A 27,914-nucleotide genomic window follows, 5' to 3' on the forward strand; every position below is an offset into this window, starting at 1 on the left:
CATTAAGGCCAGTTTAGTGGTGATGAACTCCTTTAGCTTTTTTATTTGTCTGGAAAATTCTGTATCTTCTCTGAATGATTTTGCTTTTGGGTAGAGTGTTCTTGGTTGGGATTTTTTTTTTTCTTTGAACATTTCCAATATATTGGCCTGTAAAGTTTCTGCTGAAAATTCTGATAACCCCTTGTGTGTAACAAGTAGTTTTTTTCTTTCTGCTTTTAAGGTTCTCTCCTTGTCTTAAACTTTTTAACGTTTAACTGTAATGTGTCTCAGTGAGGCTTTCCTTGGGTTCATCTTATTTGGAATTTTATGGGCTTCCTGGATCAGGATGTCTATTTTCTTCTGTAGGTTAGGGAAGTTTTAAACCTTTATTTCTTTAAAGAAGTTTTCAGTCCCTTTCTCTCTCTCCTTTCCTCTGAGCCCCCCTTAATACAAATGTTAGCCTACTGGATGTTGTCCCTTAAGTCCTTTAAGCTATCGTCACATTTTTTCATTTTTTTTTTTTCTTTTTGCTGTTCTGATTGGGTGAGTTCCTCTGCCATGTCTTGGAATTCATTGATCCTTTCTTCTGTTTCATCGTGTTGTCTAGTCTTCTGCTGAACCCCTCTCATGTACTTTTGGTGAAGTTATTGATTCTTCAGCTCTGTAACATCTGTTTGATACTTATATCTTCTGTTTGTTGAAGTTCACGATGTTCATCCATTCTTCTTCTGGGTCTTTTGAGTATGTTGATGACAATTTCTTTGAACTGTATTAGGTAAATTATCTACATTTTATTCAGGTTTTTTTTTCTGAAGTTTTACTATTTTTTTAATTTGGAATATATTCTTTTGTTTCTTCATTTTATTTGACTCTGTGGTAGTTTCTATGTATTAGACGAAATAGTCTTGAAAGAGTTTCCTCCTCTTTGAGGAGGTCTGAGAGACCCTCAGGCAGCAGCTTTTAAAGTATGAAAATATATACAGTCTTGTGGAACTGCAAATGTATGCCCTGCTGGCCACTAAGGCCAGGTACTCTGTGTCCCCTGGGCAGCAGTCACCAAATCTCCAGATGAATTTTAACATAGTTCTAGTGGCCTGCTAAGATACTCTCTAGGGACAGAAACTGGCGGATGCCATCTTTGTGCTGTCTGCCTTGCTCCAGCCAATAGGCACCAATTTCAAGCTCCTTGCCATGCTCCTGAGTGCCAGAAGCTCCCAGAGGGGAGCTTTTACACACATCTGGTGCCCTGATTTCTGCAGCTGCTGCCCAGGAAACACCCTTTGATTACCTGGCTCTGGTGTCCAGGGGAGCTTATGTTCCTGGATCCCATAGGGCCAAAACAATCGGGAGATGGTCCTTGACAGATTACCACTCCCAGAGCATTGCACAGACGACAGACTGAAACAAAATCCAATTCATCTAAGAGGCCAATTTGCTTGTCCAGGAGCTTTGGCCTGAGGGACAGGCTTTAGGTTTGGCACACATCCAAGAGCCTATGGAGGTGTTCTCAAGGAACGTACTAATGGAGGTCATCTTTAAGCTCTCCCTCTGCCTCTACTTCAGTTATAGATATAAATGTTGTGTGGGTCACTGATAATGGGTTAAAAGATTGACAGATTATTGCAAATGCACAAATCCAACACCAGTATCTAGTACTTTCACAGTGAATTTTCAGGGTTACCAATTTGTCTGTAGCCTCATTTTTTTTTCCTGAAATGATAGCCCCTTTACCTCTGTTCCTGAGAATCAAAAGCTATACAGATTTTTTTTCTTTATGCACTTGTCAGCAACAATAAGCATTAACCCATTGAGATGTTGTAGATTCTTTAACTTATGTTAACCCCTTCGCAGATGCTATACATTTTCAAACTTAAGGTGTGAACAACAACTACAGTTTGTGTGGTAGTTAAGACAGTTTGGAATGAAAATGTGCCTCTCTACCAAATGGTGTAGTTTTTCTGTGGAATAAAGCATACAGATTTACCAATGCACAGTTATAGGTATTCAAACATTTTCCCTTCTTGAATACATACAAGTCACACATTTGGTACATTCCCAAAAATGCCCCACTTCCATCCTAGCACACATGAGCATGCACACACACATCCAAACTCATTTTCTTATTAAAAAATCTATTTAAAGAAAGTATTGTCTTTGCTACAGGGTATTTTTAATATAACTTACTTACCTTTGCATATGTCTTGTCTTTCCTCTTGTACATATTTTATCAAATTTAAAGAAAATGTTGAGTAATGTGATAGATGAGAATATGCATTTAGTTAAACAATACTAAAGACACATAAGTGCAAATCTTTTTCCTGATACCTAAATGTTGTGAGATGATTTTCTGTATGAAGATTTTAAAGTCTAAATCATTTCTTGGATACATAGATCTTGTGTGAGGTGGATATATATGTTTTTCATCCAATTCTTCAGTCCCACTTAGCTCAAGAATTAAATTTCCTTCATATATCTCTTAGATCACCATGTCAACTTTTAAGTATCAGATGTCTAGAATCTCAATATCTTATAGGGATACCTCCCACCCCCCCCACCACCCCTCAACTAAATGTAAAGAAATCAGTACATTTTTGAGATTTTTCTCAAGATCCCTCTGAACTGGTGGTGTCTTTAGGGTTTTCAATATTTGCCCTGGAAGGTAATGTGAGGAAAACAAGTTATTTTTAATTAATTTTAGTATCCAAACCAGTTACTACTACTTTGTCCTATAAGCCACCCTGTATAAAACACAAGACAGAATGTGGCCCATTTTCCCTTTCTGTGAGAAGCTTTTTAGTAGGACTAGTGCTCTCTGCAATAAGTGAACCCTTGCTAAAGAAAGAAGGATCACTAACAGTATGTTTCCTAATAAAAAGGAAAAATCCTTAAGCTCTAGACTGAAGTTCTGCTACTGTAAAGGATGAAACTAAGTATCTTTTTTGCTTTTCCCCATATGGGCTTAAAAACTTAGCCTAGGAGAAAGTGGTCATGATTGAATTCAGAAAGCATATGCCGGAAGAACATAGAGATTCAGATAGAATACTTCTTACAGAAAACTAGGGTAAATGTGTTGTGACATGGCAAGAACCAGGCAAAGCACAGGAATTTGAAGAACATATTTTAATGGTTGAGACCATTCTGAGGTGACTGTGAAAGCAAGAGCTATTACATATAACCGTTAACACATATTCTATTCTTGATAATCTTTCATACAATAATTCCTTTATTATCATTTACATCTTTTAATACCTAGCACAGCATTCTGAAGGTGCCAAGCGTAAGTTCTATGTAACAGAGTAGAAAGGTCACAATCTATTCATACTGCCAGAAGAGCTGCGGAACGTGGAAGATGATAAGGTCCTTAAACACGAAGAGCCAAAATGTGCTAAAAAGGACGTCCATTTGCATAATCAGTGACAAAATATATCGTTATACAGTAAGGAAATGGTTACAACGCCTGCTGTTGCTGTGCAAAGGATTCCACAGAAAGAGAACCTTGAGTAGTATATAATTTTACTTTCCATTCTTAAAGGTCTTTCAAAAGAGTCGGTGCTCATGAACTGTGATGTACTGACAGCCCTGGGGTCGGTCTATTGCAACTGAACAGGGACACTGATGTTTTTCCCTCGACAGAGAAGACAGGAGTTCAGGGTTCAAGTTTTGTTGAGAATGTCCACTCTGCTGAATTTGCCACCAGGGAACCGGTTAGTGAATCAGTACCCAATAAGAACAGTTGGTTCATGTCTGAGCCAGGCCTACAGAAACTGAAATCAATTCGATTGTGCACATGATGAATTTTAAAAGATTCCAGTTTTGTGTTCAAAGTGTGGATTTTACCAACATCTTAAAATCCTTTAGAAATGTGCTGCTTAGTGCAAAAAAAAAAAAAAAGAAAGAAAGAAAAACATCACCATTTCTTTGACCAGAAGATTAGGTGTGTTTTGTAAAAAGCATATTAAATCTTCATTTTGTAGGCCAATAGTAACAAAGGTCCTGACGTAGCTGGTACAGAAAGGTAAAAACTCATTCACGGCCTGAAAAATAGAAATGTTACTACTTACCAGAAAGCAGTGGAAAAATAATACAGGTAATACTTATGGTCTATATAGGCAAGATATCATACTTTCTATTATTTAGCCTAATTTTTCAAATGACAGAAGTTCTCAGATGGACGTTATGGATAAGGCTATACGTATTCCCAATCATGGAAGGCTACTTTCTGACTCTCAAGAATTAGCCAGATAAAGAGTGGTAGCTAATTAAACCACTTGTTGCTGTCCCTTCAGGCCATCTTTCATTGAGAGGTGTATACACTATTTCTTTTGAAAGAACTATTGGCTTAATCTGTGATCCATTGAGTAAAACCACAGATTAGCTCCACCATCTTTATTCCCTCTTATACATCTATCTTATTTTTTCAACTGTTTTCAAATCTACCCAAAGACATAATTTTTATAATATTCAAAACTGATGCTTAAGGAAATTTCCATCTTCCGTGATTTTTCTAGAACTAGTAATCTGCAAAGAAAAATTTTCTTCTCTTACAAAGAAATAGTTTTAAAAAAGCAGTAACAACAGTCATGTTCAAGCAAAACTAACATACTTGCTGACAAAGACACTCTGGGAAGCTTTCACTTTTAGTCATGTATGGACTGAAGAAATTTGACATTCAGGGCTTATTAAGCGCTGATGAAATTTATCATGTAATTGTACTAGAGAATACAGGAACAAAATTATACTTTTTGAAAAGTATGCCTTCCCACTAGAACAAGTTTTTTTGCGGTAATTTGGCTTTTTAGTGGATAATCTTTTATGTAAATTGTCATATGAATATCTTTGTCTAATCACAACTTATTTTTTACTGTGCTGATAGGTTTTAAAGTGATGCAATATGTCCTTTATTTTAATGTGAATGTGTTAGGTTATCATTTTGAATATTCTGTCCAAATAGATTGTAGGCAGAGTCGTCTGGTCTACTTCCTAGTGAGTAAATAGTGACTGAAGTGATCAGAAAAAGATTCGGCTGCTTCTTTAGACACAAGTTGTGAATCTCACACAAAAATATTGGACTGAAAATTCCACTGTATCATTTAACAATTTGATTCACATTTTAAAAATGAACAATTCTGCACTGTTATAATTTTCTGGAATGTCTTCAGAAGTTAGAATGAATGCTAAAGATTCTGTGACTATTGGAAACTCATGAAATTTTATTAGGGATTAATTGTGATAATCCATGAAAACTGTTTAGCATAATCTTGGCACAAAGTAAAAGCTCCGTAGTTATTGGTGGCAACTCCAGAATTTCTATATAAGACAGCTTAGGGTCAGCAGTCTGATTTGAAGTAATGTAATAAGACTTGTTTTGAAGTTGTGATTGTCAAAGTGAGCATATTGCTTTTATTTAGGTTGTATTTTGTTGCTTTTGTTTTGAAGTGCTTGGGAAGAAAGGCTGGTGGAAACATGTGGGGAAGTGGAAGAACTATTTGGGGAAATGGAAAAATTCTCCCCTACAGGCCACACCAATGCCACCCATGATGATTAAAGACTTCAGTTTAGGGAAGATAGGGTCAGGCTTTCATTCCTATTTATGAACAAGGGGGCATGGGCACTAATATCTAGAACACAGAGGTCTGAACTACCTCTACAATTTTTCCAAAACTCAAATCTTGCCCACATTTAACAGATTTTTCCTCCAAACGGAGTAATTTAGTTCTGCTGTGTTGAACACTATTTTCCTTTCTCTTGTACTGTTATATTCAAATTCAAAGCATGCATTTTAATCATACATTGGGGTTTCCACAGTAAACATCTAGGGTGCACACCCTAACTTTAGACCAGCTGTCTATATGCAGCAATTCTGTTTCTATTTTAACATGTTTTATTCATTTTACTTCAGTGTTTTTTAATAGCATATTTTTCTTCTATTTCTATTTTTTCGTAATGAGTTTTTAGTTTTTATCATTTTATTTTTCCCCTTAAGAATTTCAATCTTGCAGAACATTCTCTAGGCAATGATATATTAATGACTTGTGACTTTTATAATTAGCAAGAAATCAAGAAATGAAAAGTCAGAATAAAGCTATATTCATACTAACTTTTCAAAGGTGATAATTTTTTATTTCATTCCTTCTAGAACTTAAGATGTAATGTAGATAGGCCACATTTACTTGTTCAATCTGCATTTGTTTTAATTTAGACATCTCAAAACTTGGAGGATATAGTAAAAATGATAGTAGTAGGCTAGACAAGTCTAGAAATGTTTGCAGCCTAATTTATAACCCCTCTTTGGTAAAACGAAAACAAGTAATATGTAAACTAATGTTACTGAAGCAATATATAATTTTTGATATATACTTACTTATTTCACTTTCTTTGATCTGCATGCACAGTATGAAATCATAAAAGCAACAAACATCACCACACCAACACTGAGTAGGATAATTTCTACCAGACCAAGGAGGTTTATTTTTCCAGTCACTTGTTTTCTGAACTTTTCTGCCTTCCCATCACCAATGGTACCAGTCTGTAATCAGATGAATAATTAGCATTATTTGAGTAGATTAGTGCAGCAAAACACTTACAACCTTCCACTTACATATCACTCTTTTCTCCAAACACTTGCATAGGTATTAGTCATCTGTATCTTGAAGACAAGCCAATAGAATTCACTTTGCATGTCAAAGAAGGCAATAAATGCCAAGGAAGAATACTTAGTGAGATATAATCCCCCTCCCTTTGAACATGTTAAATAGCACTATTGAACATACTAAGGCCACAATTTTCTAACAGATGTTTCCTATTGACAGAGGGAAGTGGCAAGGGTCAACAGTTTCAATCCCTCTCAGGTTTTATGTACTGCATTTCCTAATTCTGGGGCTAATTAACTCCATGGTTTATACTACAAATATCTCATCAGGCAATAGGATAGACTGCCTACACCTACTCCAACCAGGTCTTTATAAGATTGGTTGACTTAGCAGCACTGTCATATTCCCCAAGTCATTTGGAGTTACATGTACATCTGACTCTTTCCTAAGACAAGCACTACATTTTGAAAATAATCAAAAATGATAGTGCTTTGACTTTCTAAAAGAAAAACACTGAAAATTAACACAAACTTGATATTTATGTGTGCTTGGGTTTTCTCAAATAGGTATAATATATATACTCACCTATATAGGCAATGAAAACATATACAACTTCAAATACTATACATACATTTTCAGTTTTGAGACACCAAAAGCTTTTTTTATATACATGGAAGTTTACTGCTTTTAATGACTGAGAGACTAAAAAAAATATATACTAACCTCATTAAGCCAAAGAATAGGCACAAAATAGTTTCGCTTCAGACCCTTTAATGCCCTGTAATATACATTAAAAGTAATTATGAAAATACATATTAATATATTAACATATACAACAGAAATTTCAGTAAGTACTAGTGTAAATATATGTTCAGAAGCAACTTGGTTAAGTTCCTTGACTTTTGTTCCCTGTAATCATTTAAATGTTAATGTGACTGTTTTTCAGACACCTTTCACTCTTACAAATCTAATACTGATTTCTAATTAGACTGACTTTTTCTAAGCACAGATTTTCCCTTTCCTCAAATTCTACCCAGGAAAGTAAAATAGGAATTCCAGAAACTGGTCATAGAAATATTTGGACAGCTAACAAAATGATACCACCAAATACTCAAAACATTCTCAAATATGTGTAATTATCATTTCAATAAACACTAGATACAATTCTGTTACAAAAATTATAAGCATTTAATGATTAGTTAATGACCTTAAGCCAAAGAGAAGTTCAAATTTATTCTTTCCACTTACTGTAATAGACTAACTCACGTTCTTATAAGAAAATACTAAAAATCAGGTAACCATTAAACTTGTTCAAGAGACTCACTCAATTTTTTTTGCTGGCTTGACCAATATGTTGATTTGCAGCCGTTTTGCAAATCTTAAAGTGAATCCAGTTATCTAAAAAGAGAACAAACTAGTTACTAACTTTAAAAAAAAAAATCCCAAAATTTTATTGTTATATAGAATTTAAGATGAAACTGTACTACTTGAAACTTGCGAAATTGACATATAACTATAATTACATGTGTACATGCAGGTATGCATATGTATGCATGTACTCGCGCTCACAATCTCTTTGCCCAACCAAATATCAGGGTTTTAGTTAGATTTGTGATATCTACAGAAATTGGTTTTGGGTAATTAACAAAATACTGCAATGCTGAGCTCATGTAGATTCCTGAACTATGCATCGTCAAATGTATATTCACTCAGAATTGATGTATCATCAGTTTAATTATAATACTAGTTCTATCATTATTTAAACTGACACACAACCACTAAAATTTTGCTATTTCATTTAACTTTTGAAGAGGAAAATATTAAAATAATTTAAAACTTTAAACTGTTGAGTTATAGGAATTTTTGATTTTTCTTGACACTAAGTATAATAGATATTGCCCCAAAATCACATATATCCATAAAATCTTTTAATTCCTCATAATACGCAGTATCTCTTCAGGCAAGCGATATTTACACTTCAGAGAAAAAGAGAGAGAGGGTGTGAGTAGAGAGAGGGGCAGAGGGGGAGAATCTTCAAGCAGACTCCCCACTGAGCACCGAGGCAGGCTTGAACTCTGGACCCATGAAATTATAACCTGAGCTGAAACCAAGATTCCGAGGCTTAAAGGGCTGAGCCACCTGGGTGCCCCATAAATTGCTGTTTTATGCTTCTTTTATACATATTGTTTTAAGCCAATTAGACTCATTCCCATCATTGATATTCCTGACTTATGAACCATTGAAAAGGCCTATAAAGTTCCATAAGCTGAAAAACTAAAGTTTAATGACCTTGATATTTCATAAACAATAGAGAGAAATCAATGTAATTTTCACTGAAATAAAGATTGTGATTCAATGTGATTAACAAAAAGGAGAGAATTTATTTTTTCAATTTAATGAAACAAATCAGATCAATAATATATTTGCTTACAGGTTCAACGTCTAAGTATGTGCTATGTTCGTCTTCATTTGGACTTAAGCCTTCAATAGGTTCTCCAATATCAGGACTTGCATGTAGAAAATGAGGAAGTGAAATGTACACAGGTTTTCCTGAAAACAAGTTTTAAGAAATAATTGGGGATAAATCATTTTCCTCATTTCACATACCACTCAGAAAATATTTCCTTGAAAATAAAACTCTTTAAATAAAAAAAAAGGCATAGCTGGGCTTGAACACTGACTGGGGAAGAAATTATATGACCTGATCACTACTGTACAAAAATAAAATACAAATCTCTGCATCATCCTAGTCAGTTAATGTCTAGTGTCTATTGTTCTTCCTTAGGTGTTAATGGTCAATATGTAAAGTTGAGTTGCTGAGCACAACATTTCAACCATTATGTTTATGTTTCAGCCAGTACTATATCTGTGAACTGAGAATTAAGAGGTTTCTTTTCCTCATTCACATTCATCCCAATATGAAGGAAGTGAGCTAAATAAGAGAGACTCCAAGTTGTATTTAAGTCAATTCTTGTTTCAAAGACACACTGAAAACATATTTTTATTAACCAATTTCTAGGGAAGAAAAATGAAGATGGGTAAGTTGAGATGCTCAAAGTAGTCTAGGAGTTATTTTTTCTCTTACCAGATATCTGAAAGGAGCACAGGAATGGTTACAAAACAACATCCAATCGGTACTTAATATAAAAAATATACAATGAATTCATAGAGCTCAAAAAAATACAAAAACACCACATAACCCGTTTAAAAAAATGGGCTGAGAACCTAAACAGATATTTTCCAAAGTAGCAGGGAAAATATCAGTATGGTTTTACCTAATAATAACTAAGTTTCATAACACTGGAACACAATTGGGACCTGAAAAACAAAGCAAAATCAAAATAATGCTTTTCTACCACCACACTTACTTCCTGGCCTTATTGCTTTCTTGTTTAGATTTTAAATTTTTGGTGGAAAGGAATCTTGGGTAAAGAATACTGCAAATTGTATCATGGACTGTGATACTGAGAACATTTACTCACCTTCTTTGCATTTGCCAATGTCTAGCACACCATATGATGTACAATTATTTGAGATAACTTTTTCTGTGCAGAAACAATGGTTATCTGGATTTTGAAGTGGAGATGCAAAGGCCATGGATGGAAGAACAAATCTATAGACAGGGATTCCTTTCAGATTAATTTCGGCTCCAAACACAGCATAGATGGACCTAAACACAGATAGGAAAGTGCTTTATTCCAGGAAACTGAACTACAGTCTGGAGATTTTTTTTTTCTCTTATTTTTAGATTTATATTCTTGCTTTAACTTAGAAAAATTGGATTGGATACTCTTGTTAGAATTTTAAATTCTCATTTAATTCACAGGAAAAAAAAATTCTTGTGAAATTTCAAGGCATGCCAGGACATAATACCTGAGTAGGAACTATTTTTACCTTTACTCTCAAAAGTTTCCAAGAGCAATTTTTGCTTGTGAACTACCATGGGAATTTATACTGAAGACATTTCTCATAGTTAATTTCCTTGATAGATCAAGTATTCATATGACTTCCCTCAAATCTTTTATTTGTACCCACTTTAAATGAAATACAATGAAAATTTCTTTCTTTCAGAACTTAATCCTGGAGCAAAAGGCCAAGTACTCACTGGGGCATGTGCATGTGAGTTCTTGATTGATATATATATATCCAATTTCTGGATATATATATCATTATTTACTGAGTGCCCGCATCATTTACTGAGTACTCACCAATACCTAGGCAATGTGCTGGGCTCAATACATATTCTAATCCCCACACAACCCTAAGTAAAGAAACACTGCTCTCTTCAATTTTACAGGTAAGGAAAATATTGAGATATTTCAAAGGTTTGCCCATAATCTCATCTTCAGGAACAGGGCTAGGACTCAAGTGGACTGATGTGGGCTCTAATGCTTGTATGATATCTGCTGGGTGCCATCAATTTTAAGAGGCTGTAGTACAAGAGCTCATGAACATAGTTCTGTGTTAATGGCATCCTCTTCTCGGGACATCATTAGAAAGATGGGCATGCCCTTCTAGACATGACTGTTATTGAAAATAGTCTAGTGTAGTAAAAAAAATAATAATAAGGAAAAATAGGTCTTACTTAAAAATGAGAAAAAATAATTTGTATAATGTATCTGATCCTTCTGCAACCTTCAATTTTTATAAAAGTTATTAAGCACATCATGAATACCGTATCGTATTTATTCTGAATAAATCAAGAAAAATTTCCCTATGTGTACTTTTTTCCCCTCAGATAACATCATTATTAAGTATGAGCTTTAGGTCTGTGTTTTGTCACTTGGGGGAAAAAATTCTGACTCCCAGAACTACATTGTTGTCTTGGTCTTACCTGCAAATGTCAGAGGAAAAGAAACGCAATACTCGCGTCTTCTCAACAAAAGGTGGAAATGAGGCTGCATCTGTTTAAAAATCAAGCCAGTGACAAGGGATTAGATGTAACGTGTATCCTAGAAAAAATCTAGAAATCTCTGTGCCAGTAGGATCAATAGAAATATAGGGCAAACTGTATATGTAATTTTTAAATTCTTTAGTAGCCACATTTTTTTAGAAAGTAAGAAGAAACGGGTGTATTTGATTTAACCCAATACATCTCAAATGCCATCATTTCAACATGTAATCGATATAAAAATTAACAAAATCCAATGTGCATTTTATATTTACAGCACATTTCAATTCATAATTCCATTAAGCACACTTTTCTTAATTTCTTTCCATAGTATCAGCATGTGCCTAACAGTTATCCTATTCAATAAGTCCGTATACTATATATATACTCATTGGTATTTAATTTCATGTTAAATCTTCCCACTCCTTAAAAATAAATGGAAGTTACAAAAATAATGGCAAAATCACATGTTAAAATTGTGATAATATTTGTTTTTGAAATCCCCCACCCCATCAGTAGGTGATACTTTTCTTACTATGAAGTTTCTTACTATGAAGTTCCCTTAGGACTTCTGTTAGATTTACGTTTTTTTTTTTTTTTAATTTTTTATTGTGTTAATCACCATACATCATTAGTTTTTTGATGTAATGTTCCGTGATTCATTGTTTGCCTATAACATCCAGTGCTCCATGCAGAATGTGCCCTCTTTAATACCCATCACCAGGCTTACCCATCCCCCCACCGCCCTCCCCTCTAGAACCCTCAGTTTGTTTCTCAGAGTCCATAGTCTCTCATGGTTTCTCTCCCCCTCCGATTGTTCTTATTTTAGAGACTGATTAATTTGTCCTAATGACTGATTAATATTTTAAAAATCACTTATTAAAATTCTCTCACTACCCAGACTTTCCTCCAAATGCTTGGAAAACATATCCATCACACACTGGATATATGAAGAAATGACTAAATAACTCCTGCATTTGCTTCTCCAGTTAGTATCACTAAAATGAGCCATACCATTGAATGTGTTTGTTGAAAACAGAAAGACCCATCCTTTAATTATGCATTCTGGGTTCTTTTTCTGGTTAAATGTCTCAACCTTGTGATCTTGTTACATTTCACTTATACTCTTGTGATGAGTGAAATATAATAGAAGATCACAGTGAACTTGATTCTGGCATTGAGAGTACTAGATCTTCAAGGTTGGCTTGAACTCCCCAGACAGGTCACTCAATGGACCTTGTCTACAGCTGCTTTCCCAACACCATAACCATTAAAGGAAAAGAATACATTTGAAAGCTTTAAGACTCATTATCTGATATATCATTGAAGAATATGCCATAATTATTCCCAATTACCAGGGAAATAACTTACAAGATTGCTGACTTTTTTTTTTAAAGTTCAAATGTATATCAGTATTTTCATTTTATGTCTCTTCTTACTGTAGAAGGTATAGGTTTTAAATCATGACCTTTTCTGTTTTGTTGGTCATTTTTCCCCAGTGCCATAAACAAAGAATCCCTCACAGAGATCACATCAGAGTCCCCTGCCCTGTCCAAACCACCTCTAAGTCTACTTTGTTTTCCTATTTTCTTCTTAGATACCTTTAAATTTATGCCTAAATTTATAAATACTGATGCTCATGTATTTATCATTTTATGATTAATGAATCCTTTACCTCTCCTTTTAAAACTTACCTTTGGACAGAATTTTAAAATTTTTTTTTCTTAAATCCATAAAGAATCCTTTACTATTTAGGAGCAGTACAATATATTTCTCTGTATCTAAGGTCTGAAATATTATGCTTATGTAATTACGGGAGTGAGTAGCATTAGGACACTTGGCAATTTATTTGCTGAAATGCTTTACTTAGGGCTTGAAATTTGGTACAAAGCAAACTCAACAAGGTTTTTGCTGTTCTTTTTCTATAAGACAGTGGTAACAAAATTAAATAGATGTATGAAACTCAACAATACCTTTGGAAAAGTAAATATTCCCTGTTTCCTTTTTATTCTGTACCCTTTACATAACTTTGTATTTAACTGTCTTCCTCTTTAGTATATTGTTTTCCCACAGGGTACCACCTCACCAACTTCGGAAACCTCATGCTTGTTCTCTGCTTCTGCATTGCTGAGAGTTCTCCTCATCTCAGGTTTTAATTACCTCATGGTATTCGAATCCCATTTGCTTTTTAAAGCCTTAATTCTTAAACTAATAGGTCTACCTGTGCTTTGCTTTTGCTTTTCTTCAAGGACAGTGAGCAGCCAGACCTAAGCCTGCTGCAAAATCTCAGTTCATACTACTTTTTTTTCCCCCACTTCTAATTCAGAATGGTCATTTTTGCACCCGTTTTTCATGGTTAGTAGACCTCTAACCTTAAGTTTTTGTTCTTTTTTCTTTCACTCTGACCACCTTATTCAAAAGAGACAGCTCTGTCTTGCAACTTCATGGATTCTACCTCAGCTTGAAATCCCACTTGGAAGTATGTTTTACGTTTTGTAAGTACCTTCATTTTTTAAAAAACTTTATTATGTTAGTCACCATACATTACATCATTACATCATTAGTTTTGATGTAGTGTTCCATGATTCGTTGTTTGTGCATAACACCCAGTGCTCCATGAAGTACGTGCCCTCTTTAATACCCATCACCAGGCTAACCCATCCCCCCACCGCCCTCCCCTCTAGAACCCTCAGTCTGTTTCTCAGAGTCCATAGTCTCTCATGGTTCGTCTCCCCCTCCGATTCCCCCGCTTCATTCTTCCCCTCCTGCTATCTTCTTTTTTTTTTTAACATATAATGTATTAGTTTCAAATTCTGTCAATTTTAAATTATCTGTATATTATTTATAAAACATGTGAATAGTAACTACTTCTCTAGGTTTTTATTTCTTTTTTAACCCTTTACTTCTGTTGCCATGAAGGTAGTTCATGAAGTCGAGCTTTTAGATAACAAATGTTTCCCTAGTCATGCAGGAAAGACTAATCCTCAAGCATAATCTTCAGAAATCCCATCACACTAGACAAACATTTGCTAAGCCTATGGAACAATAGAGATCCTGAATTTTGTTGCAGAGCTATACAGATAGGTTAGTGCCTACCCTTAACTTTCAGAACACTGTAGGTACAGTGGTGGAATTTGTGCGAGAGAGGGAGGGTTCATTGTGATTATTACCACGAAACAAATGCCCTTACCTGTACCATTAATCATGTCACAATAACTTGGCCAATAGGTGAGATTCCTGAGGAATAAAAAGAAAGGAAATGAACAAACATTCTCTTTTCTAGAGCACCTTTCTCACGTTACTTTATCTATCATGACTCAGAACTTCCGCTAAAATAATAAAGATTAGATGTGTGACAAATGCTAAGTTGAAGAAATGTTCCAAATCACTGAGCCCATGTTTTGTTTGAAGGTTCCATCTTTTTTTTTTAAGATTTTATTTATTTATTTGAGAGAGAGAGAATGAGAGAGAGCACATGAGAGTGGGGAGGGTCAGAGGGAGAAGCAGGCTCCCCGCCGAACAGGGAGCCTGATGCGGGACTCGATCCAGGGACTCCAGGATCATGACCTGAGCCAAAGGCAGTCGTTTAACCAACTGAGCCACCCAGGCGCCCTGAAGATTCCATCTTATTGAGATCAATTAAGGGCCCAATACCATTAAGTGGCCAGATTATATAACAAAAATTGCCAAATGTTAATTCAAAACAACAGAATAGAGCACATTTCTGAAAAAAAGAAAATGAAGAAACTCATCAGAAATTTAGATCTCTACCTAGGGGAGAATTTTTTTTCCCCCATTGGGAGAAATGGACCACTTGGTAGTATGTTGAGTGTTCAAAATAAATAGAAAAATAAGTGGTTAACGGATGTAAGCTCAGTCTGAGGGAGAAGAAAAGAAAAGCAGATGTTGAAGAGAAAAAAGCAGATATTGAAGAGAAGAGACTGGAAACATGCAGATCATCAATTTATACTTTTCTCCCTTTTAATGCTTGCAGAGACTGGCATTCAAGTAGGATAGAGTTGATTAATTTCTACTCTGGTATCTAAGATACATGTATATATATCTGGAAGCAATACAAACAATAGTAGTGATGGTTTCTCTGTATCCTCAGCCACTTTTTGGTGATGGAAAACCTGTCTTTTTCCCACCGTTAACATATCATCCAGTGACATGTCAAGGCAAACTGTTGCTTCTTTTTTTCAACAGAATAAGCTTGGCAATCATGCTCAGTCTTGCCCTCATCAGGTAAATGGATCTTGTCATAATCTCAAAATGATGTGGAATTCTCACTCTGATTAGAAACACTTAGCATCTCTCCTCAAAATGTCTCTGTAATATTGAAATGGCAGATATGCTCATGTTCTTCAATGTACAGTGATGCTATTTCCCCTGAAATAAGCATTAAGACGAGTTTGTTTTCTTCCGCTAGACTTTTCTATAGAAAGATGTAGAGTCTGTGGAATCTGTAGAAGTACCACCTTAGTGAATGTGTAAGGGCTATATGCAATTTTTAAATAGGGACTCAGTATGAGGCAGTGGTTACTTATATTAATAAAAACATTTCATCTCTTTCAATTTTGACTATTGTATTATTTACCAGGAAATAACTGATCTAAAGCACACTTATTAACTTCGATTAGAAAATTAGGATTCTTCCTATTTTTTACACATAGGATTATTATGTATACTCCAGATGAATGAATAGTCAGGAGGTAGGGAAAAAAAGCAAATCATGACTATATGAACCTATCTCATTCTATTACTACTTCAAAGGAGGCACAGTCTTTATTTGCAAGTTTAATATGCCCATTTTAGAACCGTACGTGAAGTACTAATTCCATTTTTGCACTGATAAAGGTTTAAAAATGCTGGTTTGTCAATATAGAAAATTATTTCAAAACATTTGCCTGGATTCATTAAGTTTTCATCTTTATAGACACATGCCGTCATGCCGTGAAATGAGCAATTTTTATTTGATAGGCTTCATAACAAAAGTACAACACACCCAGCAAGTTATGTTTTCTAGCTGCTAGTTGATCAGCTGATGTATCGATTTTGTTCCTTTCCTTTGTGGTCACGTAACTGTAGGAACGTCCTGCAGTGCTGGGCATGCAGCAGAGATGGAAATAGTCCCTTCGGATTTCTTTATGTAAGAGAACCTGTGCATGAAGGTAAACCAAATTCTCCAGTGGGGCTGATATTCAGCAGCTATGCACTAGGTGGGACCAGCTGTCACAACTAAAGTGTTAACACCTGGCAGAACAAGACTGTCCAGGGCTGAGATCCAGGCAGATCTGGACCACGGTTGGCGCCTGGGCCTTACCAGTTGTTAAACCAATACCGGGCCTGCTTCAGAGTGCACACACTTTATCTGGACACTCACCTTTTACCTTTGTAAGTGTCAATTATGGCAACTTGGCTTATGTTGTCTTTCCCACTGAAAACCGTATAAACTCCATCTGCAGTGTTGTTGTACTGAAAAGATAGGTACAAGAAGAAATTACTTCTAGGACAAGCCATATGTTCCAAGTTATAAAATAGGTAACTCGCGTTTGTGTTTTTCAGATCCTGGTGGTTCATAATTATATGGTTGGAAATATATATGCAATGAAATTTTAAAAGTATTGGTCTTGAACATTTTAAAAAGACAGACTATAAAAAGCACTTAGAAATAAGTGCCCAAGGTTGAGACAAAGGAAGAAAAGCCAGTATCAGAAGTTGACATGATCCAAACTCTAGTGCTCTTTGTCCTAACTAAGCCAGTAGGCAGTTTTGATCACTACTCCTATTATATTGAGGTGAGGGGATATTAAAAAATACTTCTATAAATAGGAGAACAAGGACAGACTTCCAGAGGTATTCCAAATGTTACGGTCTTTTTTTTTTTCTTTCTAAATGTTATGATCTTTAATAAGTAGATACTAAAAATTAGACCTACAAAATTAAAAACAGAATTAGCCAAGGAAGGAGTTACGAGTTTTTGAGTTAAAAAAAATAGTAACTGAATCTCTGATCCTTTACGGCTTTCTGCATTCATATTTATTGACCTATAGCCTTGCAATCCTAAACACTATCTAAAACTAAAATAACAATGAATTGGAGAATCTAACTAATATCACAGAGAGTGCCAAATAAGTCACAGTCAAAATTCCAATTCAACAGTTAGCTTGTCCTATTTATAATTCAAAACCTTAAGCTATAGTTAAGTGCATTGCCGAGTTCGCCTTTTCTGTAATCTGCAAACTGCTATTTCATGACAAACTGCATTAAAATAGGATGTTGCTGATTTATCCGTCTCAATGTGTGCATATTTAGGCTTTTAAATTTATATTAACAAATTTGCAAGAGGTCTGGAGAAGGAGGAATGATAAGTGAATCCATTTAACACAAATAAAAATATGGCATTAAACTTGATTTTTTGAGAAGGGAAATCAAACCACAAATAGAATTCAAAGCCTTATTGGCTTACGACTTATTGTAGACAATTTTGTATTTCTCAAAGAATGGAAACCTAAGTAAATCTCAGCTTCATTTTAAATTTAATTGTTAAATTTAGATGAATAAAGTTTTCCAACCAGAAAGCTGAAGCCATGTGAGAGATTTTAAAAAAATTAGGATATTTATTTCCAGATCAGAAATCATATAAACACACTAAATTACAAAATTATAAATTGCCAATGCCATATTTATCCAATTAAAGTATAAAAAAATCAACATTCATATTTGAGTACTCACAGGATAAAACACACCAACCGTCGTAGTAATAGGATATGGAACCAAACTCAAGAACGGATCCTTATAGCCCCACAAGAGCTCTCTCACAGTTCTTTTTTGAAACATAGAAGATTTTGACTTTTTGATAAGTGAATTGAGTACCACTTGAACAAATGCATTTGGATAGAGATGGGGTGCAGCCTACAAAAAAAAGCCACTGTTTGAGACATCAATTTTAGTACCTATTTAGTATCTAACAAATAGATGGATTAAATACTAGAATTAAGTTCAATGGGGAAAAAAACCTAACTGTATCTTTAAAATTATTACCCAATCTTGCCAGGACAAAAAATGTAATTTGTCTACTCCCTAGATGATTACATTTCCCTGCCTCAGTGCCGGTCACAAGGAGACATTTAAAGTGAGACCCTATTTTTTTTTAATGATATACTTTTTTTTTTTTTGAGATTCAGTTTTTTGTTGTTGTTGTTTTATTATGTTATGTTAATCACCATACATTACATCATTAGTTTTTGATGTAGTGTTCCATGATTCATTGTTTGCATATAACACCCGGTGCTCCATGCAGAACGTGCCCTCTTTAACACGCATCACCAGGCTAACCCATTCCCCACCCCCCCTTCTCTCTAGAACCCTCAGTTTGTTTCTCAGAGTCCATAGTGATATACTTTAAGTGGTCTTCCAATTCCGTTGTTCTGATTTTGTCTTCTTTCCAAATGACCTTAACTCCATTCAAAATAATGACATAGGAATATATTTTTATAAAAATGACAAGATAAAGAGTATCTGATGATAGTTCTAATCGTGAAATTAACTATAGTCGGTTCTAGAGTATTTCAAAACAAATAATTTTATTGTTTAGTCTACTCACTGCTACAGCCAGATTGAGAACGGTCAGAGTGTCGTTCTCTGTTCCAACGGAAAGCGAAGGTTCGAAGATGGCACCATTGGGCTGGACAAAAGAGACTGTGTGGCTCTCAGAGTCATGAGTTATATTTTCTTTAGCTAGATAACGAACTCTGAAAAACAAACCAATAAAATTCAGAATAATTGCCTCAAGTGAACAGGTCTCCAATGCCATTCATTCAGGTAACAAATAATTTCTGAATATATAGAATATGTCAGAAATTATGCTAACCAATTGGTTTAAAATGATAAATAAGCCAATGCTGGGTCTTGGGCAAATTAGAGAAGGGGATCTTAAATCTGCATAGATGGGAGAAGTAATAGGTGTTACTATAAGAGTTTTCACAGAATCCATGGGAAAACCCAGAACAGATACAAATTCAGGTTTAGGACGATCATGGTGGGAGAAAGGGTCAAGATACAATGTGGTAGCAATTCCACATAAGTGGTCTGACAAACAGAAGTTAAATTAGGAGAAACGGTAAAAAGCCCCATCGTGTAAGAGAATGGTGGGAAATAAAGCCATCAAAATAAGCAAGATCTCAAACATAAAAGGGTTGCATCCTATCCTCTAGTATTTAGCCTTCATCCTGAGGGTAAGGAGGAGACAGTAGAAAGGTTCCCGTCAGGGAATATTAAGAGTCCCTTTTCTTACATTAGAAAGAATGCTCAACATACATAGCCTATGAAGCACTGGCTTTTACATATTTTCTTATATTAAAGACTCTTATATTAAGAGTCCCTTTTCTTATATTAGAAAGAATGCTCAACATACATAGCCTATGAAGCACTGGCTTTTACATATTTTCCAGTACTTTAATGAGAATGAAAGATAACTAATGCAATAAATTTCCATTTTACAGGCCAGTTCCCCTCCCCACTCCTGCTATATACTAAATACTTATTAGTTCTAAGCTCTTGGCTGTAAAATCTCTAGGCTAAAAAGTACCAACTACTTTTTAGGAACATGGTGAAGGATGATTATTATTAAAAAAAATCTTTTGCAAGTACAGGATATTTATTGAGACAAAATAAGGTATCATTCATTGCATTACCAAATATGTGAATGTCTATACATGAGATGAATAGCTAGCTAAGGTAAAGACTGAAAAAACATGGGACTGAAAAAAATGTAAAAACAAAAGATACAACAATTAACTCAAGTATAATAAAAATGTAAATTCCTGGGGGCGCCTGGGTGGCTCATTTGGTTGGGGACCAGACTCTTGCTTTCGGCTGGGGTCATGGTCTCAGGGTGGTGGGATCCAGTCCCAGGCTGGGCTCCATGCTCAGCATGGAGTCCCCTCAAGATTCTCTCGCTTCCTCTCCCCCTGCCCTTGCTCATGCTTATGCATGCACACTCTCTTACTCTATAAATAAATAAATAATAAATAAATAAATAAAATCCTTTAAAAAAAGGAAATTCCTGTAGGATAGGAATTATGGGTGTTTTGTATCCCCAAGCACTGTGCCTGGCACATGGTGAGTTATTGATAAATAATTTTTGGATGAATAAATTAACTAATGGATCACATTTGTTCAAAAGAGTTCAGAGTAAGATGGAAAGATAATTTATTTTTAACATAATTTTGTCAACGGTTTATTATTTATTCTTCTTGGAGTACTGTAGACATACCAGGAATATACAAATCTGAAGCAGCATCCAGGACAGTCTATTACTAGTCAACTACTAATTTCTTTTATGTAATTATATCTTAAAATTAGACAACTTGCTATTAACATTTAGAATTGGAGCACTTTAATTTTCAGGAAGACTTATGTATAATAATTGAAACAATAGCAACATAAGTGACCCAGATTCTAGCTTACTTAAGTTGTACTAACAACATCATACCAGTAGATGGCACTAAGAGACAAATCCTTTGCACCGAGGCCTGTGTTTAGGATGTACATTTAGAAAGAGAACGTAATTGCTCACTTCTTTTGTTTAAAAAATAGAATGTATACGTTTTGCAAAGTGTTAGTTAATAAGGTCAAAGGGAGAAATTTGCCTTAGATTTTTTCCTCAGATTGCTTTCTTTGTACTCCTGCCAAAGCAAAGTAACTTAAAAACAACAATAAGAAAGAATAATGTTGGATCGAAGAAAATTCTCAAGGAATTACTGAGTCTTCATAGAGACGATGAAATTGTAATACATATAATTAAGATCTCAATCCAGGCAATTTCATGCTTTGACCCGTATTATACCTTGTCAATCAAAGTTTCACTGAACTCACGTTAGCAGACATCGGCCAAATGAGCCTGTGGTTCTGAGGAGGGACATCTTTCCACCCTTCCAGTTTCAACTGCGTTCAGGGTATAATTTATGTGGAGGCAAGTTCGCCTCAACCTATTAGCTGTTAGGAAGACTCTGAAATTAACTTTTTCTGAAAGGTAACCAATTGTTTTCCCATTGTTTAAGGCATCCAAACAGACACTAATGGTTCCATTTTGGTGACATCATAAGCCAGGATGACCCCTAGTTGATTAGAAATCCTTTTTACATTGTTATATAAATGGGAATTTATTGTTTATAAACTTGAGCTGCAAATCCAGCTTCACTAATTCAACCTTGCCCTCACTGCCTCTCCAAGTAAATCAAGTATATCTAACCCTTCTGCCCCTTGGAGAGAGAGATTAAAGTCTCTAAAAAGGAAATATGTATTAGCTGTCACCTATCAGAGCAGGACTCGGGCTGGATTCAGTATTATGTTTATATTTCTCCACATCTCAAGTAATATCCTTAAAAATGAAAAAGTGACCCTCCCCCAAACAAAAAAACAGAAAAGTTCTCAAATTCTAATAACTATTTGCCTTCCTCACATGTATTCAGTTCACTCAGGTTATAATTTTTTTAATAATTTTTCTTAGATTTTCATTAGCTCACATGTGAATTCTAGATTTTCATAGGTATGCATCATTGTTACAGTATTTTGGGGGGAACAAACTACTCATATAGACTTTTGATAATAACATGAGAACTCTAAGACCATGAAGAAAATGAAAATATTTTCCAAGGTTTTTTTTTTTTGGGGGGGGGGGTAACAATGAAAACCAAGTGTTTTTCAATAGCACTGTGAATCGTCATAGACGTGCGCAGGGACGAGAGTCTTGGGGACAATGGCTAGGACAGAAGAGTCACCAAGGCCCTCGGCAGCATATATATCATATGCTAGGGCAGCAGACACCACCTTCACAAGGGCCATTATGTTAGATTTTGAGTGTGAGTTGTCAATCTAAAAACATATTAATGTGTGAAGAAATAAATTATATAATTATGGACTAAAACAGATAAGATACTAAAACTCTGAATTTTAAGAAATCATTGTAAATATGAAATTTTGTGATAAGAATTGATTGCGCTATGTAACGAGTTGTAATTATCCTTGAAGGAAAATCACACATTTGTATAACCAATGATACAGCAGGACTTAATTATGTTCCCACATGGATATCATAAATGTATTCCTTATCCTGGTGATGGTTAGTGCCTTTAGCACCTCAGTTCCCCACCCCCAATTTTCCTACCTTGATAGTTGGAGAAAACACATAGTCTGTAATTTAAATCAAAAAAAAAAAAAAAAACATTCAAAAATCTAGGAGTCACCAGTTCCCAGGTCTGCGTGAACATGGAGAAATCACTTCACTTCCCCTGGTGTCAGTTTTTTTAGTTTACAAAATGAAAAGTTCTGGCTAATCATTCCCCTCTAGTTCTAATATCTGAAGATTCTATTCAAAAGTGTGTTAAACTATTAGAGAATATAAGATATAGGAGTAACATCTTCAGTCTCAGTCCTGGAGAAACAGAAGGATGAAACCACTAAATCAAGACAAATACCCGTCTGACTTGGCAATTAGTTTCAATAGAAATCCTTAACATATACTGTAGTTACATAAGATCAGTTTAATGCTGTGGTTTTTAAAACTGGATATGTACTGGAACCACCCAGAGGGTCTGTAAAAACTCACTGCTGGGCTCCAACCTAAGAAAGAGTCTGCCTCATTTGACCTGGGGTGAGATCTGAGAGTTCACGTTTCTACCATGTTCCCAGGTGAGGCTGATGCTGCTGAGGTGGGAACCACACTTCGAGAACCACCGGTATAATGTATACAGTCAATTTTTGGATTTTAAAATACTCTGCTTTTCAAAATTCTGATAAATTTTTTCCTACTAAGCATGCATATTTCAGAGTTGCCGAGAATATGTATCACAAGTGCAAAACACCTATAACCTCTTAAATGTAGGGCAGTTATTTGATGCTGCCAAATTTCCAATAAAATCTGTATATCTTATAATCATTAAATCCTTAGATTGGGATTCTCTATAGGCAGAAACAAAGTATTTCATTATGCCTTACTGGAAAAAATAATAAGCACATCTGAAAACAAGGTCATTTTGCAAATGGAAATCTTTTCAGAAATACAAATGGTCAAGGAAAGAACGCCGCTTATTTGTGGGAACTCACCTGTATGTGTAAGGACCCCTCTGTTTAACCTTGATTCTACTGCTGTTCACAACCACTTCCTGTGGGTTTTGCACGTCAAAGATCCAAAACTGTCTATAAACTTCTGTGCCTGTTTTAACCCAATTCTGAAAGGCAATTGTACCTTCTTCAAGGACAGCTTGCTATGAAAAAGAAAACAAGTTTGCGTTATTTCTTTGTAGTAAATATGGGCACTTCTGGGCGTTTAGAACTTTTGGTTAGCCACTGCAAGGGCCAAGCTCAAGGACCTTGCTCAGGAGAACTTTTGCAAACTTGCCATACAATTGCAACAGACATGTTTTCAACAAATTATTATAGCAACCTTTTTTTTTTTTAAAGATTTTATTTATTTATTTATTTGACAGCGAGAGACACAGCGAGAGAGGGAACACAAGCAGGGGGAGTGGGAGAGGGAGAAGCAGGCTTCCCGCGGAGCAGGGAGCCCGATGCGGGGCTCGATCCCAGGACCCTGGGATCATGACCTGAGCCAAAGGCGGACGCTTACCGGCTGAGCCACCCAGGCGCCCCTATAGCAACCTCTTTTAGTCAACCTTTTATAAAGGGAATCAGTGTGTAATACTGCAGACATGGCTGGTGAGCTGAGGCCAGTGGTTGGCAAGCTTTAGAGTGACCCTCGGGTAACACTGCAACAGTTGTAACACAACTTATTAAGCACATTTTATTAAACCTCTTCCAAAAGGTTATCAGCTTGAACATTAACTTCTCTTCTGCCCTCAGTTAGGCTGAGGAGACAAAACAGAAAAACCGAGAAAAATCTGGCAGCATTGAAAGCTTTAACTTTTCTTCAAAAGTTGTACACTTCAGAGGATGATCACTTAACATTTATTAAATTAAGAAAAAGGAAAAGCTTCTCGATGAAAAACACAAATTTGACTTCTCTTCAAAATCTTCAATCCTGGGGCACCTGGTTGGCTTAGTCGATTAAGCGTCCAGCTCTTGATTTTGGTTCAGGTCACGCTTTCAGAGTTGTCAGATGGAGCCCTGAGTAGGGCTCTGCACTGGGTGTGGAGACTGCTTAAGATTTTCTCCCTCCTCATGCCCCCTCCCCCACTGCTCATTCACTTTCTCTCTTTTCTCTCTCTCAAAATCCTTCTTAATCCCTAACTCAGTATATTTGTGGCAACAGAATAGGACATGTTTCCAAAAGCTACAACAGTCTAACATTATTAAGTTACTACTTTTAGAATAAAAGGATGAAATAAGGAAGTTGTCTGACTTTTATTTTGTGGAATTCATTACAAATCATCAATGCCCCATGTAGTGAAGCTAAACAAGTGGAAAAAGTACCAATGACAGAATCACAAAACCCTGTATTAGAAATCTGGTCCCTTGTTTGAGGTGCTGTGAGAGTGAATGGAAAGTCACCAAACCCCTCAGGGTCAATTTCAGTATCTATTAATTGAAGGAGTTATAGATGCTCCCCCAGTTTCTGTCCATGGCTTTCACTCTCTGAGCCAAAAGTCTGTAAAGCTATGGTAACCAGAGCAAACAAAGGTGATTTGGTAGCAGGCAGTATTCCCAATTAAGTACCTTGGGAAGAGTGCCCACAATGGAAAGCTCCATCTTTGTGTTTGAGGAAGAGGAAGAAAAGTATTTCACAGAAAATGAGCCCAAACAGACCCATGAATACAGGAACAATCTGACCTATTTGTTTCCCTCACCAGGAAGCATCAATTCATAGAATGATGAATTGGGAAAGGACACCAAACATTATCACATTTTCTAGGCGAGCACGCTGAGGCTCTGAGGAACGATGTGGCTGGCCCACGAGTACTCCAAGAGCAGCAGAACCATCATGAAAATCCTAGTCTCTGACTCTTAGACTAGTCTTCTTTTACACCATGCTCTTATGGTCTTTTCTTTTTTTTTTTCCCCTGTCACCTCTGCACTTAGTTGGTAGGAGTCAAACTAAGTTTCATATCTTCAGGATACATTACTTATTGCTTAATGCAGAGAATAAGGAAATTCCTCAGAGAAGAACAGGGCACCAAGCTAAAATGCTATTACAAAACCCCATGCTCTTGCAATGCATGTTCACTGGGCTCACTGGAGCTGCTAAAACGATGTTAGACCAGTACTTTTGACAACTTGTCCTTGAAAAACTTTTCATTAGCTCCCCAAAAGTCTTATTTCCAATACTAACAAGCTCAACATTAAGACAGAGTTACATGCAGATGAAGTATGATGGCTAGTCTTCTAAATGTAAAGGTGTCTGATGAGGGTGTTGAAGCCAAAAGCTATGATAATGTACCAGTTTCAAGAGACTGTATGAGAAGAAAATACACATGAACATACACGTCACTACTCCTTCACTATAAGAATCTTAAGGACTAATGCAATAGCAATTATCATATAACCCTTAAGGTACACATTTTACTTTACTTCTTAGATTTTTTTTTTTTTTTTTTTTTTTAATTCATGAGAGACCGAGCGAGAGAGAAAGGCAGAGGGAGAAGCAGGCTCCCCGCCTAGCAGGGAGCCCGATGCGGGACTCGATCCCAGGACCCTGAGATCATGACCTGAGCCGAAGGCAGATGCCCAACCATCTGAGCCACCCAGGCACCCCTTTACTTTAGTTCTTAATGAAAGAAACTCAATAAATATTTACAGAATTGAAAAGGAACTGTGATGGAAGGTACTTGTCGGGGCAGAAAATCTCCCTAACTCTAAGGTATGTGCTTTTAATATCAAAAGACTATCTGTGTATCATGCCTTTCTTCTAAAGGCCAGGACTCACTCTGCCTTATTTGTCGAGGGGGAGATTTTTTTTTTTTTTAAATGGGAAAGTTGAAACACAAAAACCTGAAATGAGTGCACTGAATTATCAGCTGTTAGAGTTAGGGTCATCTAACCCCATCTCTATTTTTTTTCGGTGGTAGAAATGAGTCCTAGAGAAAACAGATGTCTGACTCAATGTTACGTGACAATTTAGTAGCAGGTAATAGAGAAATCAGGTCTTCTTACTCCAATCTTGTGTAGTTTCCATAATGCCACGGTTTGATCAGAGACAAAGAAAAAATCTTGAAACAGTCAAAATAGGAATGCGTTTCTTCTGATCCTAAGACTATTCTATGTAGTAGTTTAGAAATTGTATAGCCACTCCTTGAATACCAAGACCAAATATGCCACGAGTGCCCTTTAATTTTAAAAGGAACAAAGGGGGGCGCCTGGGTGGCTCAGATGGTTAAGCATCTGCCTTCGGCTCAGGTCATGATCCCGGGGTCCTGGGATCGAGTCCCGCATCGGGCTCCCTGCTAGGCGGGGAGCCTGCTTCTCTCCCTCTGCCTCTGCCTCTCTCTCTCTCTCTGACTTTCATGAATTAAAAAAAAAAAAAAAAAATTTAAAATTAAAGGAACAAAGGATTTTATGTTATTTGTGACCTTAAAAGGCCTAGATTTTAAGTTGGATTTGGGCTATCTAGCCTATTTTGCAAATCTTTCACTGTATTTGAAGTATAGAGTCAATAATGATGTGCATGAAAAAATAATATAATTTAATAATTTTAATTCCTCTCACTTGGCTGATGTGTCCATCAGCATCTGTCCCTGACCTTAAGCATACAATCTATCCAACCCCAGTACTGGCTGGATTCCGACATGATGACTCTCCTATGGCAAGGACTCCAGCTGGGTTGAAAGCTATTGACATTGTAACTTCTATTTTGTTACATTAATTTGAAAGCAGATGTCTGAACAGCAGTATCTTCCATCTAGTTACATACCCACTTGATTATTGCTGTTCCAGGAAAACAGTGCTCATCACCAACCCTGGCAACTTTGGTGTAATTATTAAAATGCCCTTGATATCCTTCTATGTGTGGAGTATGTAGAGTACCAATGTAGAAAATATGTTGTCAAGGATCTTATAAAGTACTAACAGAGTTATGTGTAGCAGATTTTAATCTATGACTTAGATTCCCATATCTTGTCCCCACACTGAACAAGTATAGTGGCTTCTTCCAACAAAGCAGAGTGAAGTGTTTAAGAATGACACTGAATCCAGGGCGCCTGGGTGGCTCAGTCGGTTAAGCGACTGCCTTCGGCTCAGGTCATGATCCTGGAGTCCCGGGATCGAGTCCCGCATCGGGCTCCCTGCTTGGCAGGGAGTCTGCTTCTCCCTCTGACCTTCCCCCCTCTCATGTGCTCTCTCTCATTCTCTCTCTCTCAAATAAATAAATAAAATCTTTAAAAAAAAAAAAAAAGAATGACACTGAATCCTATGGGTTTAGTCCCCCGTTTGGTCCTGTGCTAACTACTGAAACTTAGGCAAGTTATTTAATTTCTTTATACCTCAGTATCCTTATCTGT

The 27,914-nt window shown here is 36.0% G+C and overlaps 1 protein-coding gene across 9 annotated transcripts in view; it reads right to left on the reverse strand.

The window, feature by feature from the left end:
• Positions 1–3,084: 3,084 nt before the first annotated feature.
• The window catches only part of CD36 (CD36 molecule (CD36 blood group)), a 79,235-nt gene continuing 54,405 nt past the window's right edge, over positions 3,085–27,914 (reverse strand). For all 9 annotated transcript variants that reach the window (XM_045864806.2, XM_045864802.3, XM_045864803.3 and 6 more), the window contains 12 exons: positions 23,569–23,729; positions 19,067–19,214; positions 18,196–18,375; positions 16,844–16,935; positions 14,651–14,697; positions 11,404–11,473; positions 10,052–10,239; positions 9,001–9,119; positions 7,894–7,967; positions 7,293–7,347; positions 6,341–6,505; positions 3,085–4,013 (listed from right to left, as the gene is read on the reverse strand). In XM_045864806.2, the coding sequence (XP_045720762.1) occupies positions 6,341–6,505; positions 7,293–7,347; positions 7,894–7,967; positions 9,001–9,119; positions 10,052–10,239; positions 11,404–11,473; positions 14,651–14,697; positions 16,844–16,935; positions 18,196–18,375; positions 19,067–19,214; positions 23,569–23,729 (1,299 nt within the window). In that variant the 3' untranslated portion in view covers positions 3,085–4,013. The remainder of the gene's footprint in view (positions 4,014–6,340; positions 6,506–7,292; positions 7,348–7,893; positions 7,968–9,000; positions 9,120–10,051; positions 10,240–11,403; positions 11,474–14,650; positions 14,698–16,843; positions 16,936–18,195; positions 18,376–19,066; positions 19,215–23,568; positions 23,730–27,914) is intronic.

Source organism: Mirounga angustirostris, unplaced genomic scaffold, assembly GCF_029215605.1.
Source record: "Mirounga angustirostris isolate CCGP_5_RB_7025 unplaced genomic scaffold, mMirAng1.0.hap1 SCAF_12, whole genome shotgun sequence".
Taxonomy (NCBI): Eukaryota; Metazoa; Chordata; class Mammalia; order Carnivora; family Phocidae; genus Mirounga; species Mirounga angustirostris.